The following is a 23,703-nucleotide window of genomic DNA, read 5'->3' as shown; positions in this document are numbered from 1 at the left end:
TTCGCCTCCATTAGCCCCCTGGGCAAATCCAGGTGTAACAACACACTATAAACCCTTAGCATCAGGCTCTGTGCAGCCTCTGCTACCTGCAGCAACCAGCCTTCTCGTTGCATCACCCCTGCAACAATAAAGGGACCCAGCCCTCGCTTCACCACCTTTGGGAAGGTCTAATGGGCTCCTGTCCTCTCAGAGGCCACCCACCAGCAAGTACAGATACATCTCCAACCCGCTGGATTCGGACACCGAGCCCATGAACAAGAAGGAGAGGGGCTCCACCAAGCCCTGCGTGTACTGAAGAACGGCTGCTCCTGGGGCACGGGGAGGAGGAGGTAAGGGAGAGCTCAGGTGAAGCTCCCGGGCAGCATTGGCATTGCTTCATTAAGTGGGGACAGATCCTTCCTTGGGACTGGTGTCACCCCGACGTGGTGTGTGGCTCCCTGGGTCTGCTTTATCAGAGAGTCACAGGATGGTTTGGGGTGGAAGGGACCTTAAGGACCATCCAGTTCCCCCCCTGCCCTGGGCAGGGACACCTCCCACCAGCCCAGGTTGCTCCAAGCCCTGTCCAACCTGGCCTTGAACCCCTCCAGGGATGGGGCAGCCACACTTCCAGGGATGGGGTTGTCCCAGCAACATTGGGACATTGGGACATCTCCTGGTCCATTGGGGAGGATGGGATGGAGCCAGGAGCTGTGCTCCAGCTCCATGGGGACCCAGAGAGTGTTTAATCAACTCTAGTAACTCCAATAAAATTGCACGAGCTTATCAGGCACAAGCATAGCATGAAGCAGAGGTGGGCGGTAGGGAAATGGGGGCCAGCAGGATGGATGCCAGCCTCAGCAGGGCTTTGGGGTGGTCACGGGTGAATTATCCCCACAGGGTTTTCTTCCCTCTCCTGTAGGATCCCTGAATTGCCCCGTGGGCGAAGGATGGAGACGCGGGCGCCGTGTGGGCATGGTATGATCACCTTTGGGACTTTCCCTGCCCCTCCGGTGCCTGCCCTTGCACCGGTGGCAATGGGGGAGAGGTGAAGACCGTGCCCCGTTCCACGTATTACCTCCGTGAGGCAAAAATAACGCCGTGTCTCTTGTTTCATCCTGCTGCCCCACGGGTGTCTCTTTGGGGTGCTTTGCAAATGCAGTTTAAGGCTGGGTGTGTGTGTGTGGATGGGTCAGATTTGCTGTTTCCTTCTCCTAAACACAGCAGCGGAGCAACGGCTGACGTATCAACCCCTTCCTCCACGAGCTACTTTTGTTTTTAATGGGTAGAAAGTGAAAAATCACTAGTCGGTAGGGCTGGAGTGAGCCATACAATTAGTTGACTCAGGCTGTAGAGTAATAATGAATAAAGAGTGGCAATTCTTCAGGGAAAATTAGAGGCCTGTGGTTGGGAGTTCATCTCCAGCTCATTCGAAGTGAGCGGCAAAATTCCCACGGGTTTTGGGGGGGGACCTGAAATGCACCTCAATATCTATGAGGGTGTTTCTGTCTAATAAATGTAGCTGGGGCAGCATACTGGCTTTCTTTTCCATTAAAAAAAGGGAAGCCTAGCCCTCTTTTTTTTTAAAATTTTTTTTTATTTTAGGGAAGCCTTTACCCATGTCTTTGTGTAATTAACCTGCCCAGGGTTGTGCAAAGAAATACTGCTGACAGTGAGTGTCTGGAGAACGATGAAATGAGACTGCTTTCCTTGGCTGTGCGTGGTTAAAACACTGCTCCTGGTATATAATCCAATAAAACGACGCTGTTCTAATAGCAAGGAGGGGATGGTAGAAACCCTGAGTTTCACTGGAAAAAAATATTGCAGGTAGTTACCAGGTCTGTAATAATTATATCCCTATCTGCAAGGTTTTGGAAAGTCATAGGAAGGTTTCTGACAAAGATTCGCTTTATGATCCCTTTACTGGGCAGATGGATGTTTTCTGCAGTAGTTTATTCCTCTCAAGCTAATGAGATCTGGTCCTTCAGCTGTTCGCTGCCTGAATGGGTTAATACATCAGCCGTCTTGACTGTGACGTTTCAGCATTGTAAATAGCCAAAAGGAAATTTTTTTTTGGGGGGGGGGCTTATTTTTCTCCTTCTTACATAGACGGTTGTAATACCATAAAAAAGCAATAAAAACTGTACAATGTGGTGCCTGCCTGGTTTTCCTGAGCCACCCGGTGATCGCCTGTAGCCTCCATGGGCAGGAGGTCACTCAAAGCTGTGTAAAAAAAAGCCGTCGTGTGGAAGAAGCCCCAACGTGGCGGGGCAGGAATGCGAAGCCCTAGGGGTCTGGGGGCACTGGGGGCACCCGGGGCACCCAGGACCATCTCCCCACCCCGGGTGTAGGGCCCAGGCAGGACACACTGTGGGGTGGGGAGATGTTTTTGTGCTTTCCCCATCACCTGGGACCCAGTGGTCCCAGCTGGTGGAGGAGAGCGGAGCTGGTGAGCCCCCAGGGATGACCCACACTGAATGTGGCCCCTCACCGGAGCATCACGAGGGTTCACAAAGAAACCGGCCCTGAACAAATGGCACGAGCGTGTTGGTTAGTCCAGCTGTGCCCCTGCAGCACGCGCAGAAAATGAGAATGAGGAGTTTAAGGAGAGGCCAACACAAGAGAGGTCTGGGGAATTTCGTGCTTTATTGTCTCATGGGCACCTCGTGGGGCCAAAGCACAGCCTGGAGCATCAGGCGGAGGCAGCAGGGAGGCACAAGTGATGCCCCTTGCCCAGGGAGTGCGGGTCCCGGAGGGCAGAGGAGAGGGTGCGTGGCCGGGCAGCCCCGGAGCTGGCAAAGCTCTGGGGGGGCCGGAGGGAGTTGGTCCCTGCGTGGCCTTTGCTGCTGGAGACACCCCATCACTTCATCTTCTGGGAGGGCAGCTGGTGGACCTGCTGCTGCTGCTGCTGCTGGCACTGCACCTGTGGCTTCCCGTGGCAGCTGGAGCCACCACTGCTGTGGCATCCACCGCCGCCGGAGCTGTGACAGCCACCACCGCTGCCACCGGAGCTGTGACAGCCCCCTCCACCGGAGCTGTGACAGCCACCACCGCTGCCACCGGAGCTGTGACAGCCACCTCCACCGGAGCTGTGACAGCCACCACCGCCGGAGCTGTGACAGCCACCGCTGCTCTGGCGGGTGTAGCGCTCCTGCCTGTGGCACTGGTCCTTGTCCTGCCGGGAACACATCGCCGTGTTTCGGGGTGACCTGCGAGGAGAGAGGAGCTGTCAGGAGCTGCTGCACGTCCCACCGCCCCGATTGCCCCACCGCTCCGATCTTGCGGTCCCTGTGCCTGCCCCACTGCTGTGCTGGATCCCGGGAGACCCCCCAGATCTGGAGCGGTGCCCTGCCTCCACTGACGCAGGATTTCACCAGCTGAGCGTAGCAGCTCGGCGTGGCCCAGCTTCCCTCTGCGCATCCCACTGCCCTGCGAGCATCCCCGTGCCACGGCACCGGGGTTTGCATTAAACCCGTGCTGCTCCATGGGGAAACGAACCCCCAGCGAAGGAAAACCCATCCATGCTGCCAGACTTACCTGGCTTGAGAGGAACGCAAGAGGAGGGAATGAAGAACCCCAGGACAGGAAGAATTTATAGAGATCTCGGATCCCTTTCCCCGGAAATGAGACAGCTCTCTGTCATAGCGATCTATTAATTTAATACCCAATCCCCATCAAACCGCCCTCTGTTTACATCGCTTGCCTGACTCATTGGTGATGGGTATCATTCCTTTTTTATCTGTTTCCTGTGCCACATAAGTATCTAATTGCCAGCCTCACCTGCCTCTAATAGGAAAACCCGTGGGTGCCTGTGTTTCCAAAGGCTCGTCTGTTTGGGGTTTGTTTTGTTAAATTAAATCCAGGCATAATTATAGCCCCGTCCCACGAGGCTCTGCTCACAGAACCCAATCCCTGCTATTGAGTTGGCACGAGGTAAAGCCAGAAATAATCCAGGTAAAAAGGAGTGGAAAGTTGCTCTCTCTTCTTCCTTAGATGCTTGGTCTGAAAGACCCGCCTCGGCCATGGGGACAAAATCCTCCTGGGCTTCCTCTAGAGAAAGGTCTTGGGTCTCAGGTCTTCAGCGGGCATTTTCTAGCTCCCCTCCTTGACCTGAAGGGTGATAAATTCCCCCAAAAGGCACCTGAGCAACCAGAAGAGAGCCTTGGGGACCGCTGAAAGCCTTGCAAGCCCTACTATGCTCACATACATCTGAGCAAGGTTCCTGAGTGCTTCTTTGACTTTTAATGACATCCTCTTAATGACAAAGATCAGGAAATGAAGCCTGAGGAATTAAAAAACCCATCTGGTCCTGCCTCCTTCATCGGTCTGTCTTCTGGAGCAAAGCTGGAGCTCTGGAGATGGCCCATCTGCACAGCTCTGTCCTGGTTGAAAAGCTGCCCTGCACTTCATCATTCCACGAGGTACATTGACCTCTAAAGGCCACAGCTCCATATTTACAGGATAAACGGCAAGAAAAACTCTGAGACACAGAAGGCAATGTTGGGAGCCACACAAACAGACATGGAGATCCACCTTGTTGCCAAAGAGAAATGCTTTGGCAGGTCTCCGAGGGAGGAGGAGATGACACCAACAGACACCTTGCACCGTTTGAGCTGAAAGCCAATGTCTTTCCCAAGACACACATCAACTAGTGCTATTTCGTTATGCTCAGCACCACTAGTGGCACTGAAAATTAGCTCCTTCCAGCTTCTCCTGGACGCCGTTGGGTGATTCCTGTCTGGCTTCAGGCAAACACCCATTGGCAGGGGGCTGAGCTGGGGTCCCTGTGTCCTGCATGTGGCCCAGAGCAGAGGGGGATGTGGTGACAATGGGATGAAACCTCACTGTGGCTGTCCCCAGGGCATGGACGGCTCATGCTGCTCACATCCAAAATTTTGGCTACTTGACCTGTCCACCATGAGCTTCCCACCTGGTGGCGATGGCTGCCTGTCCTACCCGAGGGGTCAGTGATGGAGAGGACCACAGAGGTCTCCTCCCACCTCCTGGACCCGTGGCTTCACCCAGCATGAAATGCGGCTGGCATTTACCGTGCTGACTGCCGCTGATGTCATAAAATTTCATTACAGAAACCGGTGGCTGCGATTGTAATTAGCAGAGGGACCGGGCAGACACCCATCTAGAGCTGCGTTGTGCTGGAGGCAAAATCCCTGTGGCTGGTGGAGCAAGTGCCTGCGTGCAGCAAAGGGGCCGGTTCCTGCGCGGGCTGAGCGCGGTGTCCACGGGGCTTCTCGCTATTGCTGCGCAACCCCCCCTCCTACCACCCAAAATAATAACCGGTGACTTAAGACTTAAGGACAAATGGATTTCTGTGCATGAGTCTTGTGCAATCTGTTTTTGTCTTTTTTCCGGAGGATGTTAGTAACAGTCGTGTCTTGCCCAGGTCAGGGGTGATGTTCTGCACAGGAGAGTTTAATGTTAATTTGCTTTTCTGGTGATGATCTCATTCATTCAATGAGAAAGGACATATGCATATATTCAGGGTAACCAGCTGTGTACCAGGTTTCATAAAGGCTGGCGTTTTTCTTGCAGTCTCCAGACTCTCAGACGTGTTTCAGTTAAAAGCAGAAACCACATCAAAATGAAAGCAGAGCAGCCTCTCTCCTTTTTTTATTGTGGTTACAGGAAAAAAAAATATCTTTAAACAGTCAAAAACTTAAGAGGAGAAAGAAAGGAAGCTCAAAACATATGAACAGTAATCGCTCGTAGGGTTTTCCTGGGATGAGTGGGGTTGGCAGCAGGGGATGGTTGCTCCCCTTGGCTCCCCTCCATCAGCCTTGGCTGTAGCACATCTGGGCCAGCTGCTCCCAGCTGCAAAAGCCCTGCCCCGGTTGCCTTTCCAGCAGCACCTCTGCCAGGTCCTGGCCGTGCAGGGAGATGGATTTGGCTCCTCTCTCCTCCAGCTCTTCCCTTGACTCTTCACATCCCTTCATCCAGCTCATGGGGGCAGATACTTGCTGGCTTCGCCTGCCATCGGCACACAAACCACAAGCATCAGAAAACGAGAAGTGGTGGAGTCTCCATCCCTGGAGACATTCCAAACCCACCTGGACGCATTCCTGTGCCCCCTGCTCTGGGTGACCCTGCTCTGGCAGGGGGCTGGACTAGATGATCTCCAGAGGTCCCTTCCAACCCCCGCCATTCTGTGATTCTGTGTGATTCCGTGATTTCCCTGAATTGAATTGCACTGCTTTATGCAGCAATATCATTCTCCCTAAAACGCAACGCTAAATGATCTCCTTGTGCACATGCGCTGGACGCTTTCTCAGGGGGGAATTCCCCTGGTTAAGATATATGACCTGCTAGTAGCTGTATAGACCCTATATTCCTCTACACCCCTGTGCCCCTGCAGCACGCGCGGAAAATGAGGATGAGGAGTTTAAGGAGAGGCCAACACAAGAGAGGTCTGGGGAATTTCATGCTTTATTGTCTCATGGGCACCTCGCGGGGCCAAAGCACAGCCTGGAGCATCAGGCGAAGGCAGCAGGGAGGCACAAGTGATGCTCCTTGCCCAGGGAGCGCGGGTCCCGGAGGGCAGAGGAGAGGGTGCGTGGCCGGGCAGCCCCGGAGCTGGCAAAGCTCTGGGGGGGCCGGAGGGAGTTGGTCCCTGCGTGGCCTTTGCTGCTGGAGACACCCCATCACTTCATCTTCTGGGAGGGCAGCTGGTGGACCTGCTGCTGCTGCTGCTGCTGGCACTGCACCTGTGGCTTCCCGTGGCAGCTGGAGCCACCACTGCTGTGGCATCCACCGCCGCCGGAGCTGTGACAGCCACCACCGCTGCCACCGGAGCTGTGACAGCCACCTCCACCGGAGCTGTGACAGCCACCACCGCTGCCACCGGAGCTGTGACAGCCACCTCCACCGGAGCTGTGGCATCCACCACCACCGGAGCTGTGACAGCCACCACCGCCGGAGCTGTGACAGCCACCGCTGCTCTGGCGGGTGTAGCGCTCCTGCCTGTGGCACTGGTCCTTGTCCTGCCGAGAGCACATCGTTGTGTTTCGGGGTGACCTGCGAGGAGAGAGGAGCTGTCAGGCCCCTTTCTTTCCTGCTTCTGCTCTTCCAGGGAAGAGAAATCTGGATGTACGTTTATCCAGTCTTAGCCAGATCCCACAATCGTCTTTAAACCTCGCACCAGCTTCCTATACCACCCACAGGATTGTCCCACCACAACCTTAAAGATGCTGGGAGCATTCAGAGCTGACCATGGACGGCTTTCCGAAGTGGAGCCATCTCTCTCCCGCAGGGAGCAGAGCAACACCCTAGAGCCTCCCCCCAAGTCCAAATCTCTCTGCTCTCCTTCGGCATCCCTCCTCACCCCACCTCCCTGCTCACAAGCCCCAGCCCGCTACAAGCCGTGGGGCTCAGTCTCTTCCCAATCCATCCGGAGGGTTCCGAATGCCGCACCGAGCCCCAAATCCCCGCAGCATCGCTGCTCTTACCCAAGATGCTCCTGCAGTGAAGGGGCAAGGAGGGAATGAGGCTTTCCGGGACAGGAGCACTTTTATACCCTCTCTGCGCACCCCGGCTGGAAGCGAAGCACCTCCCTGTCGCAGAGGTCTGTTCATTTAATTCGTTGATGGCTTTTTGGTTTGGTTTTTTTTTTTTTTTTTTTTGCCTCCTTACTCTTCAGGTTGCTTGCGTGACTCACCCCATCCGCGCCGGGTCTCGCCTCTCGTTATCGGTCGTCTTTCCTGTGCCGCAGAAATATTTAATTGCCAGCTCTACCTGTGCGTAGCTCCAATGGGGGAGTAGTGTGGGTGGCCCCGGTTTCCACAGCTTTACCAGTTTTGCTTTTGGTGTTGATCACAGCCAGGGAACATTTTGCATTTAGTGGGGGGATTTATGCCACGTACTTCAATCGTGCCATCCTTTTAAAATGTCTTGAGGTCCTCTAATCCTGCAAATCCCTGGAGACATCCAAGGCCAGGCTGGATGAGACTCTGAGCAACCTGATCTAGTTGATGATGTCCCTGCTCACTGCAGGGGGGTTGGACTGGATGGCCTTCAGAGGTCCCTTCCAACCCAGCACATTCTGTGATTCTATGATAAACCCCGAGATATGCCTATAAGTACCAAAAACGTCTTTGGCATGGCAGACAATTTTTCCTTAGCAGCAACTTAACCGGTACCACTGTTGGCTTGTTTCTCTTAAAACCCGCTGGTGGAGTGGTGAAAAGAGAGAAAAGACAGCCCCTGTGAAACTTTTTTTGTCAGTCAAAAGTTTCCTGCTGTTGCCAGAAGGACCAAAAGCAGTTGGGATTCTTATTTTTGGAAGGGGGAAGACCTGCCCTAGGTAGTGATCCAGGATTAGCGAGGTACGTAATTACGTGGTTAACTTTCGGTCCATGAGTAATGCCGGAGCAGCAGCGCTGGTGGTTTTTTTCCAGGCTGTGAGCGTCTCTGGTGCTGCCACGTGGAGGAGAAGGTCTCCCATGGGTGCTGCCTTGGGTGACGCGCGGTGGCCTGGGGGGGGCTGCCATGTTACAGGGAGCTGGGAGACCCCAGGGACTTTCTCCAAACTTGTAGGAACATCATTTTCGGAGCACTCTTCCCTGCTCGCCAATTAGCTCGTAATTGGCCAATGAATCCACGTGTTATTTGGATGCACAGGCCCACACAAACATTCAGTCCAGGCCAGGCACCACGTTTGCAGTGAGAGCTAAACTCAAGCAATAGTTTGTGATACTCCCTGTACCTTTCCTCTACCTCTGCAGCATCAGTTTGGAAGTGCTGAGGACCATGGATCTTGGTTTGCCCTTTTCTGTCACTACCTGTGGAAGTAATTTTGGTTATTAAACAGGCAGAAAATAAAAGACTAAAAGCAGTGTTGCCAGCTGAAATTGGGAACTGCTGTGATTTTCTCAGTGCAAAACACTGACAAAACACCTCCCCGGAGGTGTTCAAGGCCAAGTTGGATGGGGCTTGGAGTAACCTGGTCTAGTAGGAGATGTTCCTGCCCAGGGCAGGGAGGGTTGGAAATGGATGAGCTTTAAGGTCCCTTCCCACCCAAACCATTCTACAATGCTATGATTCTATGAAAAGTGCTTGGAAAGCACAGCCTGAAAAATATTTCAGTTGCCCGCAGAGATGCTCGAGCATTTGGTATTTTTGGCCCGCCTTTCCTGCCTTTTATTTCAATGTCTCCATGCTGATTCAGTTTTTATGCTATTCCCAGACGCTGACCACGGTGAGATGGAGCCTCAACCCCATCCCACCTTCGCTACTGCTGTTTGAGAGACCCGGCATCCTTCGGGAATTGGCTGGAAAACTGAACAAGCTGCCAGGCATCGAGGTGCCTCTCCAGCCTCATGTGAGCTCCTGCTTTGAATGTGGCTGCTGAAGCTTTGTCAAGGCACCGCAAGCCCTGAGCGGTTCCTGCAACCCAAAAAACACTCTGACACATTTGCTGTTACTAAAACGCGGAGGATTTTTGGACAGGGCAGGGTTAATGAATCAAGTACGCAACCTAAATGTTTCTTTTGTATTGCTTAATTGCTATTATGAATGAGAACCGTGTCAGGGCAAACTGTACCCAGGTTTGATCACTTCTGTTTAATTGTGTTTGGTCCTGGCATCAGAAGAACTATGGGAAATACTGTCCATGAAAAAAGACTCAAAGTACTTTTTGCTCTCAACACTGTGCTGTATTCATAGAATCCGAATGGTTTGGGTTGGAAGGGACCTTAAAGCTCATCCAGTCCAACACCCAGGTTGCTCCAAGCCGTGTCCAACCTGGCCTTGAACCCCTCCAGGGATGGGGCAGATCCTCTCTGGGCAACCTGGGCCAGGGGCTTGCCACCCGCGGAATAAGGAATTTCTTCCCCAGATCTCATCTAAATCTCCCCTCTTTTGGTTTAAACCCATTCCCAACGTCCCATGGCTCCCCTCCCTGCTCCAGAGTCCCTCCCCAGCTTTTCTGGAGCCCCTTGAGGGACTGGAAGGGGCTCCAAGGTCTCCGCGGAGCCTTCTCTTCTCCAGGCTGAACCCCCCCAGCTCTCTCAGCCTGTCCCCACAGCAGAGGGGCTCCAGCCCTCCCAGCATCTCCGGGGTCTCCTCCGGCCCCTCTCTGACAGCTCTGTGCCCTTCTGCTGTTGGGGTCCCTGAGCTGGACGCAGCACTCCAGGTGGGAGTTCCTCATGTTTTAGTTATTCTGAATTTGTTAAAGATCAGCAGCACCCATCCAGCAGTCCTGGGCACCTCTGGATTTTGTGGCTGTCCACCTTAACATGCGTTGAAAGTGGGGTTTGTTAACGGGGCTTAAGGCAGATGCCGGAGTCACACAACCAGCCTTGTCAAACCATTCTTACACCAAAAGCCAGCAGCCTGTTCGGGGAGTTAGCTGCTGCCTGCGCCCTTTTCAGCAATGCCAGATATTTCTGATCATCGTGACACACTCGAGAATAATCTTATCAGGACAACATCCATTTCATGAATGGCAATGCCAAACCAATAAATTACACAATTCAGTTAATTACAAGCTGAGAAGAAATTTATCGGTTCATTGTGTAACGCTGGCATTTTGCAACGCCCCTGGCTTGACCCAGGGCTCTTGAAGTGCTGGGCAGAGGGTTTCTAGAAAGGCTTGCTGGGGGGTTTGCCACAAGCATGTGGAGATACCTGCACAACGATGGCACTTTGGGGCCAGATGGCAAAAAAAAAGGAGTTTCTGTCCCATCATGGGTGCCTTTGCCTATTGGGCTTTTTCTGCCCCAGGGTTGTGCCCATAGCCAGCCCTGAGGGCTTGCGCAATGCAGCCGGTGGGGTCTTGGTGGGGGATTTGGGTCTCCGGCTCTGTGGGAAGGTGCCATGGAGGAGAGCTGCCTGCACTGCAGGGGCCTGAGATGGCCTCCTAAAATGTCAGCTTTTAAAATTATTCTCTCTCTTTTCCTTTGGAGTCCATAGGGGAGATTGTGGCAGTGCCTACCCCTATTGCCTGTGTCTGGGCAGGGTAACTTCAGGGCTATTGAAGAAGCACAAGGGGTCTTGTATTGTGGTATGAAATACAAGGCAAAAGAAAAATCATGATCAGGAAACTCATGAACTCCAAACTGCAATACCTCGTACACAGTTACAGACTGATACAGAGAAAATCGCACCAGTGCGGACGTACACAATTTATTTTAGCACCCACAGATAAGATCATTAGAGGTACAGGACTCTTTGAAGATTGCTAGGAGACATGCAAAGCTTTCTGAACTCAGCACAAGATCAAGGATATACATGTGTATAACATGCAGACAATGTCCTTCCTGCTCACTTCATCTTTGAGGATACTTGATAAATTTGCTGCTGGCAATCCTGTGGATTTCCATGGCAGGATCCCCCACTGCTCCCATGGCATCCAGATCCACCGCTGCTCCTGTGGCAGCTGGATCCTCTGCTCCCGTGGCAACCAGATCCACCGCTGCTCCTGTGGCAACTGGATCCTCTGCTCCCGTGGCAACCAGATCCACCGCTGCTCCCGTGGCATCCGGATGCACCGCTGCTCCCGTGGCAATCAGATCCACCACTGTTCCTGTGGCAACCAGATCCACTCCTGTGGCAACCAGATCCACCACTGCTCCCGTGGCACCCTTCACTGCTGTGGCATGAGGAGGCACTTGTCGGTGGCACTTCTTGACGGTGGCACTGGTCTTTGTCCTGGCGGGAGCACATCTTTGCGGATCTGCTGGAGAGACCATCATCTTTGAGTGGGTGCAAAGGCAAGAGACACTGTGATGTCTGTCAGCTGGCAGTAACAGCTGTCTAGTTAGATGGGGTTATATATCAAGAATAAATTCTCATTATAAGCCAGATTCTTGAAGAAGAGAGAAAAGTTAGCAATGCGCGGCTGCCCGTCGTGGTCCCTGACCTGTACAGAGGGCTCTGTGCTGTCTTTCTTTGGGGAAATATACGAAAGAGAAGTTGAAGCACTTGGTGATTAGTGAGAAGTGGTGGCCAGACAGAGTCCCAACCTGAAGAGTCCCGTCCTCAGCTGTCTGAACCAGTAAGTTTGAAACTTTCCTCATCGCTTTCTGTTATTTATGTATGGACATGGATGGAGAAGACAACCTTGGCAGAAGGAAGGACTAAGCAACTGTGAACAGAGACAGTCACAGAGAAGAGACATGTAAGAGAAGTGGTCAAGACCTCAGGATCAGGACAAAGCTGGTGATCATTAGAAGTGCAAAAGTTGGATCAAGCGTGACTTACCCTTTTCAGCAGGAGTTTGAGAGGAGACGTGGAGCTGAGACAATGAGGAGAAATGGGGTGCGAGATCTTTTATAGGACACCCAGTATTTTTCCTCCGGAAACAAGAGGAGCTCCCACTGGAGGGACTTGATTGTTCACCACCCTGAGCACTTTGTTAATTGGAGAGTTTTTACACTGCTGTTTTGACTCATGGTAGTATGAGCAGATCAATATCCCGTCTTTGGGATCACCGTTTCTCTCGTTACTCCATAAAAATGTTAATTGCCCGCCACGCCTGGTGTGGTTCATGAGCAGGGATGGGGAGGTTTCTGGATGGTCTTGCTGCCTTTGCCTAAAGCATTTACCTGCTTCTTGTGCCTAATGCAAAGCAGCTGCGAGCCCGAGTCAGCAAAGCAAAAATATTAGTGGATGGGAAGGTGGGATAGTGGGGTGGGCTGGTGGACTGGGCTGCAAAGGGATCCAGAAAATAAAAGGGGCTTGAAATAGAAGAAATAAGGCCACGGTGGCGTGTAGGAAAATGAATGTATTTGGGCAGCTTGGGAAAAAAATCTAGGTTGTGAGTGGGCGAAGGAGACAAAGGGAATTAAGGTTGCAGGTATGAGCACATGATGGGGTGGCAGAAGGCAAGCACAGAGCCCGGGGCTGGCCTATGTGGGGGGTGCCCTGAAAATAAGGAGTGCTGAGCATCCTCCTCCGAGCCCCGGGGCCAGCATTGGCCACCCGCCTCCACCGGGGCAATGGGGCTCAGCCCTGGTGGGTTACAAAAGGAGTCGAGCTGCCTCTGGGCTCTAAAGCTGTCACTGAGGTTTGGGGTTGGGGTTTAGAGGTGGGAGATGGCGACACGAGGCTTTGAAGTGAATTCCTGCTGGTTGTGTCTGGTTGGAAGGGTGGGAGCTGACAAACGCAGGAGGTGGGATGTGCCCGGGGATTAGCATCAAAGAGAAACCTATTTCTGAGTAAAACAACAAAGAAACACTAAAAGGAGTGTTGCTGTATTTCAAGTCAGTCTTTTCTTTGCTCAAAGTGAGACTTGTAACCCAAACAAAAGGAATTTAAAACCCCACAGGAGGCAGAGAGCGTCCAGGCAGGAGGCTCGGAAGGACAAAAGGTCTCCAGTAATGTCCCATTCCCACGATACTTCTTCCAAATACCTGCTGTTGGTTACCTTTATCACACTTTGGTTGGAGAAAAAGGTAGGGAGGGAAGCGTTGTGACCTGTCTCTGTGCCTCCATCCTCACATATACATCAGGGAGGGCATCGGGATCCGCGTCTCTGTTGATTTAATGCTCTGCTTTGGGGAGAAAAGTGTCTTTCTGCCTACAGAGCACACAGGCCTGATCTCATCCAGGACTCTAGAGGCCACTGTAATATTAATAATAGCACAGATCGAATTAAAATGAAATAGAGAGTCAGGGAGATTCATCGCTATCCAATGGAGCTGAATCACTTGGACAAATTGATCCATGAGGAAATCAGAACGTGTCTGAGGATATTTCACAAACGTGAGAAGAACAAAAATTCTTGTGAAACTATTATTCACAATTCACTAATTACACCCCACATCACGTGGATGGTGACAAACAGGTTTATCGTTTCTCTCGGCAATAGGAACATCCACCTGAGCATGGCCTGGTGGGGAGAACACTCACGTGCCCTGGACAGGACCGTACTGCTGGTCTCTGAGCCCCACATATCTCCTGCAAAGATCCAAGTCTTTGGGAGAGGCTTCCCTGCGTCCCTTGATCCTATTCTGAGCAGATGGCAGCTTTTTTCTTCGGGTAATTTGTTGGGTTTATGGAAGCAATTGTTTCAGGAGCTGGTTTGTTCCCCAGTTTGGATCACGGTTTCTGGGTGGCTTGTATGTGGTCATGATTCTTCCATATTTCAGTTATTGGTTTTCTATTTATGAAGGAGATACATGAAGCACAGAAAAAACCCAAGATGGTAGGAGGGTCTGGGGGACACCCCAGGTACAAGGTCAAGCCTCCAAATCCCTGAGAGGTGATTTAAACACAAAGATGCTCTCTCTTTTGTTTCGGACAAGGATAGCTTGTGTGAAGTCCCTCTCATTAGAGGTTAGAAATATCTATGTCAAAATAGCTTAAGCAGAACAACTGCCTGGGGTGTGGGAAGTGGGAGCTGCTTTCCCAAGGTCTCCTCCATCCCTCTCTTCCACAGCCCTGCAAGCTCCAGAAGGGATTTGAAAGTGGATTTTGATGCCTTTTCCACTTCCCCATCCTTTGCTGTGATAGTTTTGCTGGCACTTTTCTTTCCATGGGGGTCCCCGAGGCTTGCACAAAAGGTGTTGCCATTGTAGTCCACCACACAGCCCATGGGGTGGGCGTTTGGGCTGCCCCAGCCACCCAAACCCTGCTTGGGATGGGGACTGTGTGCTCTGCAGCACACATGGCCATCAGCCTCTACACACGCACAAGCAAGGGGTTGGCGAGGAAGGCTTGCCGCCGTGTCACGGCAGAGCATGTCGGCAGCCCCCGTGTGTCCACCTGTAAAACATCCATCCCAGGAAGGAGCACCCTGCGCCTGTTTTTATTTCTTTTCCTTATCCAGATTGTACTGCAGGAGAAATCTCCACCATTAACGTTGCGAAGTGGCTGAATCTGCGATGTGTCACATCCTGCAGGCTGGGCCAGGCAGGACACCGGGAGATGGAGACAATGGAGGCTCTTGGCTGGGCTGGGCGAGGTGCGAGGAGCCACCTGGGACATGATGCTGTGAGTCACTGACTCCAGATCCCTCCTTTGCTGCAACAAGCCTCCCTTTCCAACCCTACCAGGCTGTATTTTACGAGGAGTTTGGAGCTTTTTGCTCTGCTAGAGAGAGTGGGTCTGGCCAAATGCCCCCCTGATGTCTACAAACCCATTTCTAACTTCCATTTGCATGTGTTCCTGGCCAGATAATCCCCGTTTCTCCATGGGTCAAAGTCTTCAGCTCTGAGAGGTCTCACCCTTCCCTGGTTTTTCCCAACACCTCCCATCTGTCAGAGCAGCACTGAGCATCTCTGAGCACCAGCTGCTGAAGACACGTAGGTCCTGCAGGAGCTGCCTTCCTTGGGGTCAAAAACTGTCATGCTTGGGGTCTCTCAAGGTCTAATGGACCAGAGCATTTCTCTTCCACCAGCTTCAGCATCCCCTCTTGCTCTGCACTATCTGTGCCATTCCTATTCCTGAATCCTCTTCCTGACTTTTTTCCCAGAGCTTATTTTGGAGGCTTCTGATACAAATCAAGCTGCACCCATCGCCTTGTCAGTGGATGAAGTGACGTGCCAAGCAGACCTCCTCGTCTTTACCTCTCTGAATAAGTGTATGTTTTTGTTTTTTTTTTTACATTAGTATATCAGTATTTAATTGCTGGGTTGCATAAAAAGTCCACAATGAAAACTGCTAGTCCCTTCTCAATGAGGAAGTTGTCTGGAGTAGGAATAGAAAGACACCAAGTTGAATCAACCAGGAACCTTGATGTGAGGGGGAACGGGGATGCTGCAAACACCAGCTTTGGCCACAAGAAGGAACAGAATCAATTCAAAGGGATGAAGTGGAAAACACTGATGCAAGGGGGTTATGAGCCATAATTTTTTATTGCCTCCATGTCTGCTGTGAAATAAGGAGATGAATAGCACTTAATGTTTCACAGAGACAATGGGTCACACCTTTAAAGCACGTTACAAGCAAAATGACAGCAAGAGTGGAGATCCGTGAGCAATACGGGACACGCAGACCATCAAGGCAATGCTGCAAGTGAGAAGTTCCTCTCATTCATCCCCATTCCTTGTGTTCTCTACTTTATCTTCCGGGCTGGAACTTTGCAGACCTGCTTTTGCTGCTGGCTTGGGATGCACTTTGCCATGGGCTGCTGGCTTGGGATGCGCTTCGCCGCGGGCTGCTGGCATGGGATGCACTTTGCCACGGGCTGCTGGCTTGGGATGCACTTTGCCGCGGGCTGCTGACATGGGATGCACTTTGCCACGGGCTGCTGACATGGGATGCACTTTGCCACGGGCTGCTGGCTTGGGATGCACTTTGCCACGGGCACGCAGCCTTGCTGCACCGGAGGGGGACAGGTCTGCACGGGGCAGCACTGCGGGATGCACTGCGTTGGTGCACTGTAGCATGGCTTCCCCCCCTGGTACCCTGCTCCGTGGCACGTCTCGGAGCAGACCGACCTCCCGTAGCTGTGGCATCCCCCCGCTGACCCGTAGCTGTACGTGGGTCTCCTGACACAACTTGAACCACCTCCGTGGCATGAACCTGAGGACCCTTGGCATCTCTCGGAGCAGACCGATCTCCCGTAGCTGTTGCATCCCCCTGATGACCCGTAGCTGTACGTGGGCCTCCTGACGCAGCTCGAGCCCCCGCCGCCGTGGCATGAGTCAGCTGCAGCATAGCCATGGCATCTCTCGGAGCAGACCGGCTGCCGATAGCCATAATGCCGGTAGTTGTGCCCTCTCATGCCTTCGACGCCTTCGCCCTCGCAGCCTGAGGAGCAGGTGTTGTAGCCGTAGCGGAAGGGTGTGCGCCGGGTGTCCAGCCAGGACCCCGAGGGATCGTACCAGGTTGAGTTCAAGTTGAAGTATGATTCCCTTCCGGACGAGTATATCATGTTTGAATTGTAGGGAATAACCTGAAAAACACATGGACAGATAGGTTTGCATTTCCATCTCCTCTGTTTTCATTTAATTTCCCATAAATCTGCTTTAGCGAGCCATTCATAGGTCAGCCTTGCTTACCCTGAAAGCCTGGATCTAAAGGAAATTCTTACAGTTGCCCAATACTGGTCATATTATGTCCAAACCGTCTTTCTGACCTTACCCTTGATTTTTTTTACCCTCCAAGAACAGAAGCAGCTATAAAGCACTGCGGCGCATAGTGGCATTGTTTTAAATCCCATGCCTAGGTCCCCCAACAGCTTCTTTCTTGGCTTAGCCCACCATCCTCTGGCCCTGGTGTGTAGAGCACGGTCTGAAGGACAGTGCAAGCGTGCCAGGACCGTGACCTCTTGAATCCAGACGCCCATCCAAAAATGAACCTGGCTGCTCCAGGATGCGTCTTACCCAATTCACGAGGGAAGGCAGATGCTGACCAGGAGAGCAGATTGTGAGAACCAAAGGGATGGAGGCCTTTTATATGGTTCCAAGTCTTCCCCCTGTAAATGAAACACGCTGCAGGAACGAGGACTAAATTATTTATTGGCAAAACATCTCCTCCATTTAGATGCTGTTCCCAGCGCTTGGCATGTTCTGCTTGACTCATGATTCCTGATAAGCATCTTTTAATTATAATGTACTTACTGAGTGGTGCACATAAAGGACTCACATCATTTAAGCCACACATGGGCTATGTGAGGCAGGTAATAATGTACTTATTCACCATCTCCAGAGGACCGAGACACTGAGTGGAGGCTGCCGGCTGACCTGTGAGTCAGGAGCCGTGATGGACACACTGCTAATGTCCCGGCCTTCCCCTTCTGCTACCCATGAGGAGAATTTCCAGGTGCCTGAAGCACAAACAGGTGATTGGGAAGAGCCAGCTCAGAGTCACCAAAAGCAAAGCGTGTTGATGGGTTTCGGTGATGAAGAGGCTGGCTCTGTGGATAGTGGAGTGCGATGGATGGTGCTACCTCAGCTTTCGCCAGGCTTTTGGCACAGTGTCCCACAGCAGCCTTGTAGTTAAATTGGTGGAGGTACGGACCAGATGGGTAAACTACGTGGTGGGTGAAAAACTGGCTGGTGCTGGTGCTGGTGCTGTTTAACATCACTAATACCCTGGACAATGGGGTGGAATCAGCAAATCTACAGGTGGCACCAAATTGGGGTGAGTGGCTGAAACTGCTGGAGGATGGGACTTGTTCAGGCTGGAGAAATGTTCCCGTGGCTGAGATGGACTAACTGGGATGGGAGGGCTGGGGCGGCTGTCGAAAAGCAGCTGGGAAGAAAAGATGGACCAAAGCTGGCCTGGAAGGGCCGGCGTGTGGGCTACTAAGGTGGCCCTTGGTCTGTGGGCTCTGAGTCAGCCCTTTGGGCACGGCGCCGGGACGGTGCCTGGGAACCAGCTTCAGTGAGAGGAGGCTGGGAAGAAAATAGCTAATAAAATAAGGGATTTCTGAAGTCAAAGTTCATATGTAAGTGGTATTTCATTTGGTTAAAATTAGACATGAGAAAAATAAATTGTCGTGGTTTTCCGCGTTAAGAAAACAAGAATGAATTTCTTTTTTTTTCCCTCTTTCTGGTTTTGCTTGGTGGTTGCTAGCGGCTCTGAGGACACACTGGGGCTGTGCTTAAGCAATACAAAGGAACAACAATATATATTTTAATGCACCTAGTGGGAGGCTTTTCTGGCAAAGTGAGAGAAACAGCACATTTCCAGTGTGCCTGCCAGAGCTGGGCAGTGGGGAGCTGCGGGGGAAGAGCCTGGCCTGCACCCTCCTGCACCGAGTGAAAGGCATTCCTGGCACGCACAGACACGCCTCACGTGCTGGGGCACACGCTTATTATCATAATTAACATTTATATGCTGGATGGCCTCCCGGTGCAGTGTTGCTATCTAGCTAATGAAGGCGATGGCACACATTGTAGAGCAAACTGCTTGTACCTAGGTGACTTGCTGAGGGACCATCGTGAAGTCCGTCCATCGGTCCTGCGGTGGGCAACCATGGTGGAGAGGGTTTTACAGCACGCAGACGGAGCTCATCCTGGTGGAACTGCTACAGCCACAGCTGAAATCCTCACGTGTGAACTCCAATTTTCATTTTAAATTTACAAGTTTGCTTGTGAGAATTTGAGCAACTTTTAACATCTTCTCATTGTCGTGTCGGTGATATTTTTGGGGGTAAAAAAAAACAAAAAAAGGAACCAAGTGTCAATTAAATTTTTTCAACTTTATTCTTGAATACACAGGGAGAAAATAAAATCACAGGAGTCCTCGACGCTCCTGCAGTCACAGTGTGTACTTTTTTCCCAGTACAATCCTGTATCTGTTCTCGAAGAACCTTGAAATCACAGTCCGCTGAACCATGGGAGAAGGGGAATCCAAGGCAGGTGGTTTTCCCATCCTCGCTCTGGCTCTTTCCATTTGGTTTCCCCATCCCCAGGCTGCTCACCTTCTCAGAAGAGGGGAGCAACAGCTGCTCTACCCTGAGTGGGGATAATTAAAGCTTATTCCCTGGCAGGGCAGGACCCTGGGAATTTAAAGTGTCGGTGCTGGGGTCAAGCAGGGGACTGCGGACCCCGGATCCAGTGTGCAAAGAGCAGCAACGAGCCACTGGCCACGGCGGCGTTGCCTCGTGCCGAAAGCGGAGTTGGGAGCGTCAGCAGCTTGGGTGAGAGGCGAAGCATCCCCCACGCTGAGCAGTGTGCGGGCACGTGCTGGGGAGGGGTCTGTCCTCGTCTGAGGTAAAACAAGAACTAATTTTGTGTTCAGTAATTTTAGCTTTTAGCTTTTAGCTTTAGCTTTTTAGCTAAGCCTCTTCTGACTAACTGAACTCTCCGAAATTAACGGCGTATTGTGGAGGCACTGCTCGTTCTCAGAGTGATAAGATCTGATTATTTATAATTTATGCCAAGGAATGGTACGCAGAGAGGCTCTTGCTTATACTTATTGCTGTAACAACCAAGCTCCGATAACTTTGTTATTTGCCCCGATGGAGGGTCAGAAGCGGAAAAGCGTAGAGGGGTGGCACCTGCAGGGAGGAGCGGACAGGACAGGTGACCCCAAACTGACTAACACAGTATTCCATCCCATCGGCATCACACTCAGGATAAAAGCCGAGGGATCAAAGTCTCTTTCTTGAATGGCCGGTGTCCAGGGAGGACTCTGTTCCTCTGCCTTTGATCCCCATCGGTGCGTTCCTGAATCCAGATCCGGAATCCAGTTCCCATCCATCTGGGACTTTCCCAGTGCCCGCCGGTGACGTGATCATCATCCTACGATCTCGATATGGTTTTGTATATATTGTATATATTTCATTATTTTCTTTTTCTTATTTTATTAATATTTTCATTGAAGTAGTTTAGTTTCTTCTAGACGCACAGGTCTCTTTCTCTCCCTCCTCTCCTTGGAGAGATGGGTGGGGGAGACCATCTGTCGTTCTTCTCGGTGACCATGACAGGTCCCAGCTCATTTCGTCTGCAGACAGGGTGGCAAGAGAGGGACCTGCTTTTGCTGGTGCCGGCCAGGATGCAGCGGCAGGGGCACAGGGGCTGGGCAGCGGTGCTGGACGGGTGGGCAGCAGACTGGGATGCAGGGGCAGCGATGCTGCAGCGGCCGGGGATGCAGTATCACGGGGGGACAGGCGTCCTCCTCCGGGCACTGCTCCACTCGCCGCCGGGGTTTGCCGCAGCACCCCGGCTCCTCGCAGCGCAGGGGCGGGCGGTACTGCTGCAGCGGGCGGCGGTGGATTTTCACGGGTGGGGGGCAGACAGGCTGCACGTGGCTCACCTCCACCCGCCGCCGGGGCTTGCCGAAATCGCAGCTTTGCTGTGGTGGGCAGCAGGTCTGGGGTGGGCACGGCTCCATGGGCTGGCAGCTTTGCGGCTCGCTCTGGCAGGACCCCTCGATGTCACGGCTGATGCTGCCGGGGTCGTGGCAAGGGGACAGGTCCGTGGTGCCCAGGGGGCTTTCGTGGCAGCACCCTGTGGAACCGTGCCACGTCCAGCCCTTCTCGTCATGGCACAAGTCCTGGTCGCTGTCGCCTTTACGGTGGTGCATCCTGTGGTAGAGATGGCCAAGCCCTCGGGGATAAATAGTCTGGGAAAAAGAAAAAAAAAATCCACCCACTTCTTTTTTTTCTTTTTTCTTCGGTTTCTATGGAAAAAAATTTGAGGAATCCAAGACAGCTGAGAGAATCCAACTCACCCTGTGACCAGCGACAGACGGGCTGAGCAGAGTGTCCGAGTCCTGAGGACAGTGCTGGGGCCGAAAGCTTTTATATGCGGCCAAGCTCTCTTGGAAATGAGGCATGCCATGGGAATTAATAGCTGAGCAGTGAGTGCCACTTCTGTATGTATATTTTTTCTGGCACTTGCTGTTGGATTAATCAGCTGCAATTAGCATCGCCCTTGATGTAATGTCAGCTTAGCTCTTTGCATATGCAGTGGCCATTATCTAATTAGTTCTCCCATCGGTCATGTTCAAATACGCTGTTACCTAATGTTAGTCAGATGGGATCCTGGGATAAGGATACCTGGAATACCGTGATGCTGAGTGATGTGCCCAAAAGGAGTCTCTCGTGGCAGTGGGAAAACCACAAAAAGACCCGGGAATTTGGGTGTCCAGTCCCATGTCCAGGCGCCCAACGGCTCATGGCTTGAAACCGGGTGTTGGAGCAGAGGGGTGTTGGAGCCGGGTACGCGAATGGCAATGGTTTTTCATGAGGCTGAAAGAAAACAGAGAAAAGTCTCTCATTGAAAATAAGCAGGCTCCCTGCCAGAATAAAGAGCAGTTTTCAAAAAAAGGAAAAATTGGAAAAACAGTGAAATTCTGTTTTCAGTATGAAGTGATCGATTTTTCAACTATTTCAGCTTAACACCACCCTGACCAGCCCTAACCCAGGAATCGCTGTGTTTGCCGTGTGCTCCACCGAACTGGAGTTGGGTTTGCAGATGGGGCTGCCCGTTGGACCTTGTCTGTCAGAGAAGGTCTGTGACATCTGGACACGATGCTCATCACCTTCCAGAGCACCGAGAAACCTGACAGCGGGAGAGATGGTGATGGAATGAAGGGTGACATCAGGACCATGACGAATGGCAGATGTTGTTGCTTTGTGTGTAGTACGGATGACTGGAAGAGTTGAGCTCTGAGTACAGGATCCCTACGGACACCAGCATGCCAGGGCGTGGGGGTGGACCATGTCAGGCTGTGGATGGGATGCTTATTCCCCTATTTAAACAAGTGAGGAGCACCTCGGTCAAGTGAGCGGGTTCAACACCGAAAGCCCTTTTATGCTCTGCAAATCTGGAATGAGGATACCGCAGAGGAGTCCTGACCTCACGGACTAACAATGTCAGGCTTTGTGAAGCACCGTATCCACCTTTCTGACATTTCTGCTTTGACTCATTTTCTGTAGACCTGCTCCACTTTGCATTTCTGTGGGCGGTCGAGGCATTTTTTAAGTACCAGCGAAGTCTCCCTCCCAGCAGCCCTGGGCTGTCAGTGCAGGAGGTATTTCCATGCGCTCACTCCACGGCAGAGCCTCTGTGAGAGATGCTCAGAGCTTTGTCCAGTGGCATTTATATTTGAATCACCGGGAAAAGCATGTGCAGAATTCAGGGGTGTGACTCCAGGGCGCGTGCTTGGACCTGACGACTTCGCTGCTGCTGCAGTTAATTTATTCTTTAGCTACAGGAAAAATGTAATTGCCTTGCAGGAAGCCACGGGACTTGCACGTAAGGATGGAAAAGACCTTGATATCTGTTAAGGGCCAACAAGGATTTTAGATTTATAACTCATTACCACAGTCCCAAGATTATGCTGTTTTTGGATTTTTTTTTTCTTGTTAGAAGAGATGGTTTGGAGTCACTTCCCCCCCTGAGGATTTTACGAATCATGAAGTGCAAATATTTAATTTCTGGATCTCATCTCTGAAAAATCGCCACGTTTTAATAGAATTCCAGATGAAATTAAATAGTATTTCTGAATCCTTCAGGCTAGACTTACATGTCAGCATCCTTCAATCACTCCCTTCCTCCCTGCACCACGCAGACCGTGCTTGCTGGCCTATTTGATCTTACTGACAAGGTATCGAGCCTTTTAGGAAAGCGGCTTTAAAGCTCAGCAAATTCGCTGGGAAGATTTCCATTACCAAAAAAGACCTTTAGCTATGGCTTTAGGACCATACAGCTGCTTCAGTTGCAGACTGTGTATCTTCAAAGTCGCAAGCAGGGGAAAGAATAGCATGAAACTGCATGGCCAAGTGGATGCTCCTGTAGCTTAGATAACATACCGACACTAGCAAGCACTATTTTTCCGTGGATGAAAGACTGACCCAAGAAATTTACTGCATATGCTGGGGGGCTGTCATCAGCAGCGTGACAAATAGTGCAAAAATTCATTATATTCAGAAACTAAGCAAGTGCTAAAAAAGTCCCAGACCAGAGACAGAGTTTAAAAGACAAAGATAAATGAATAAAGGTACCATAAGTTTGCAGTGTCATAGCTTATAACTTTTATTGTCTTTCATGACTAATTGGAGATTAGAGCAAGAAAAGGCTGTATGATATATCAACAGCACTAAACATCCCACACACCAAGAGGAAAATTAACAGCAGGACTAGCACTTACAAAGGAAAATCACACTGATCAGTGGGTAGCAACTTCAAAGCACATTACAAGCACTTGGTGATTAAAGGCAGGCAAAGAAGAAGAGAGATGATCTACAGTCTCTAAGCAAAGGAGGAAGAGCGTTCAGGGCCGTATCCGTATCCATATCCATATCTGACACCGAATGAGCCAGGAGGGAAGCAGCAGGGGGCACAGCCCTGCTTGCCACTTTGCCGAGTGGGT

General features: G+C 51.6%; 5 protein-coding genes across 5 annotated transcripts; all 5 read right to left on the bottom strand.

Moving 5' to 3' along the window:
* Nucleotides 1–2,836: 2,836 nt before the first annotated feature.
* LOC134525768 (loricrin-like) lies at nt 2,837–3,166 on the bottom strand. Its single transcript, XM_063356968.1, has one exon. It carries the CDS (start codon nt 3,164–3,166, stop codon nt 2,837–2,839), a length of 330 nt encoding a protein of 109 aa, XP_063213038.1.
* Nucleotides 3,167–6,632: 3,466 nt separating this feature from the next.
* On the bottom strand, nt 6,633–6,986 carry LOC134525767 (keratin-associated protein 5-4-like). The gene has a single exon (XM_063356967.1). It carries the CDS (start codon nt 6,984–6,986, stop codon nt 6,633–6,635), a length of 354 nt encoding a protein of 117 aa, XP_063213037.1.
* Nucleotides 6,987–11,250: 4,264 nt separating this feature from the next.
* Nucleotides 11,251–11,652, bottom strand: LOC134525784 (sericin-1-like). Its single transcript, XM_063357000.1, has one exon. It carries the CDS (start codon nt 11,650–11,652, stop codon nt 11,251–11,253), a length of 402 nt encoding a protein of 133 aa, XP_063213070.1.
* A 4,333-nt stretch (nt 11,653–15,985) lies between these two features.
* LOC134525782 (keratin-associated protein 5-1-like) lies at nt 15,986–16,807 on the bottom strand. Its single transcript, XM_063356999.1, has 2 exons — nt 16,205–16,807; nt 15,986–16,030 (listed from the first exon to the last, which is right to left on the bottom strand). Exons 1-2 carry the CDS (start codon nt 16,805–16,807, stop codon nt 15,986–15,988), a joined length of 648 nt encoding a protein of 215 aa, XP_063213069.1.
* A 3,512-nt stretch (nt 16,808–20,319) lies between these two features.
* Nucleotides 20,320–20,910, bottom strand: LOC134525914 (keratinocyte proline-rich protein-like). The gene has a single exon (XM_063357227.1). The coding sequence runs from the start codon at nt 20,908–20,910 to the stop codon at nt 20,320–20,322; it is 591 nt and encodes a 196-aa protein (XP_063213297.1).
* Between the last annotated feature and the right edge of the window lie 2,793 nt (nt 20,911–23,703).

This window comes from Chroicocephalus ridibundus, chromosome 21 (genome assembly GCF_963924245.1).
Source record: "Chroicocephalus ridibundus chromosome 21, bChrRid1.1, whole genome shotgun sequence".
NCBI lineage: Eukaryota > Metazoa > Chordata > Aves > Charadriiformes > Laridae > Chroicocephalus > Chroicocephalus ridibundus.
This window is presented reverse-complemented; position numbering and strand designations above follow the sequence as displayed.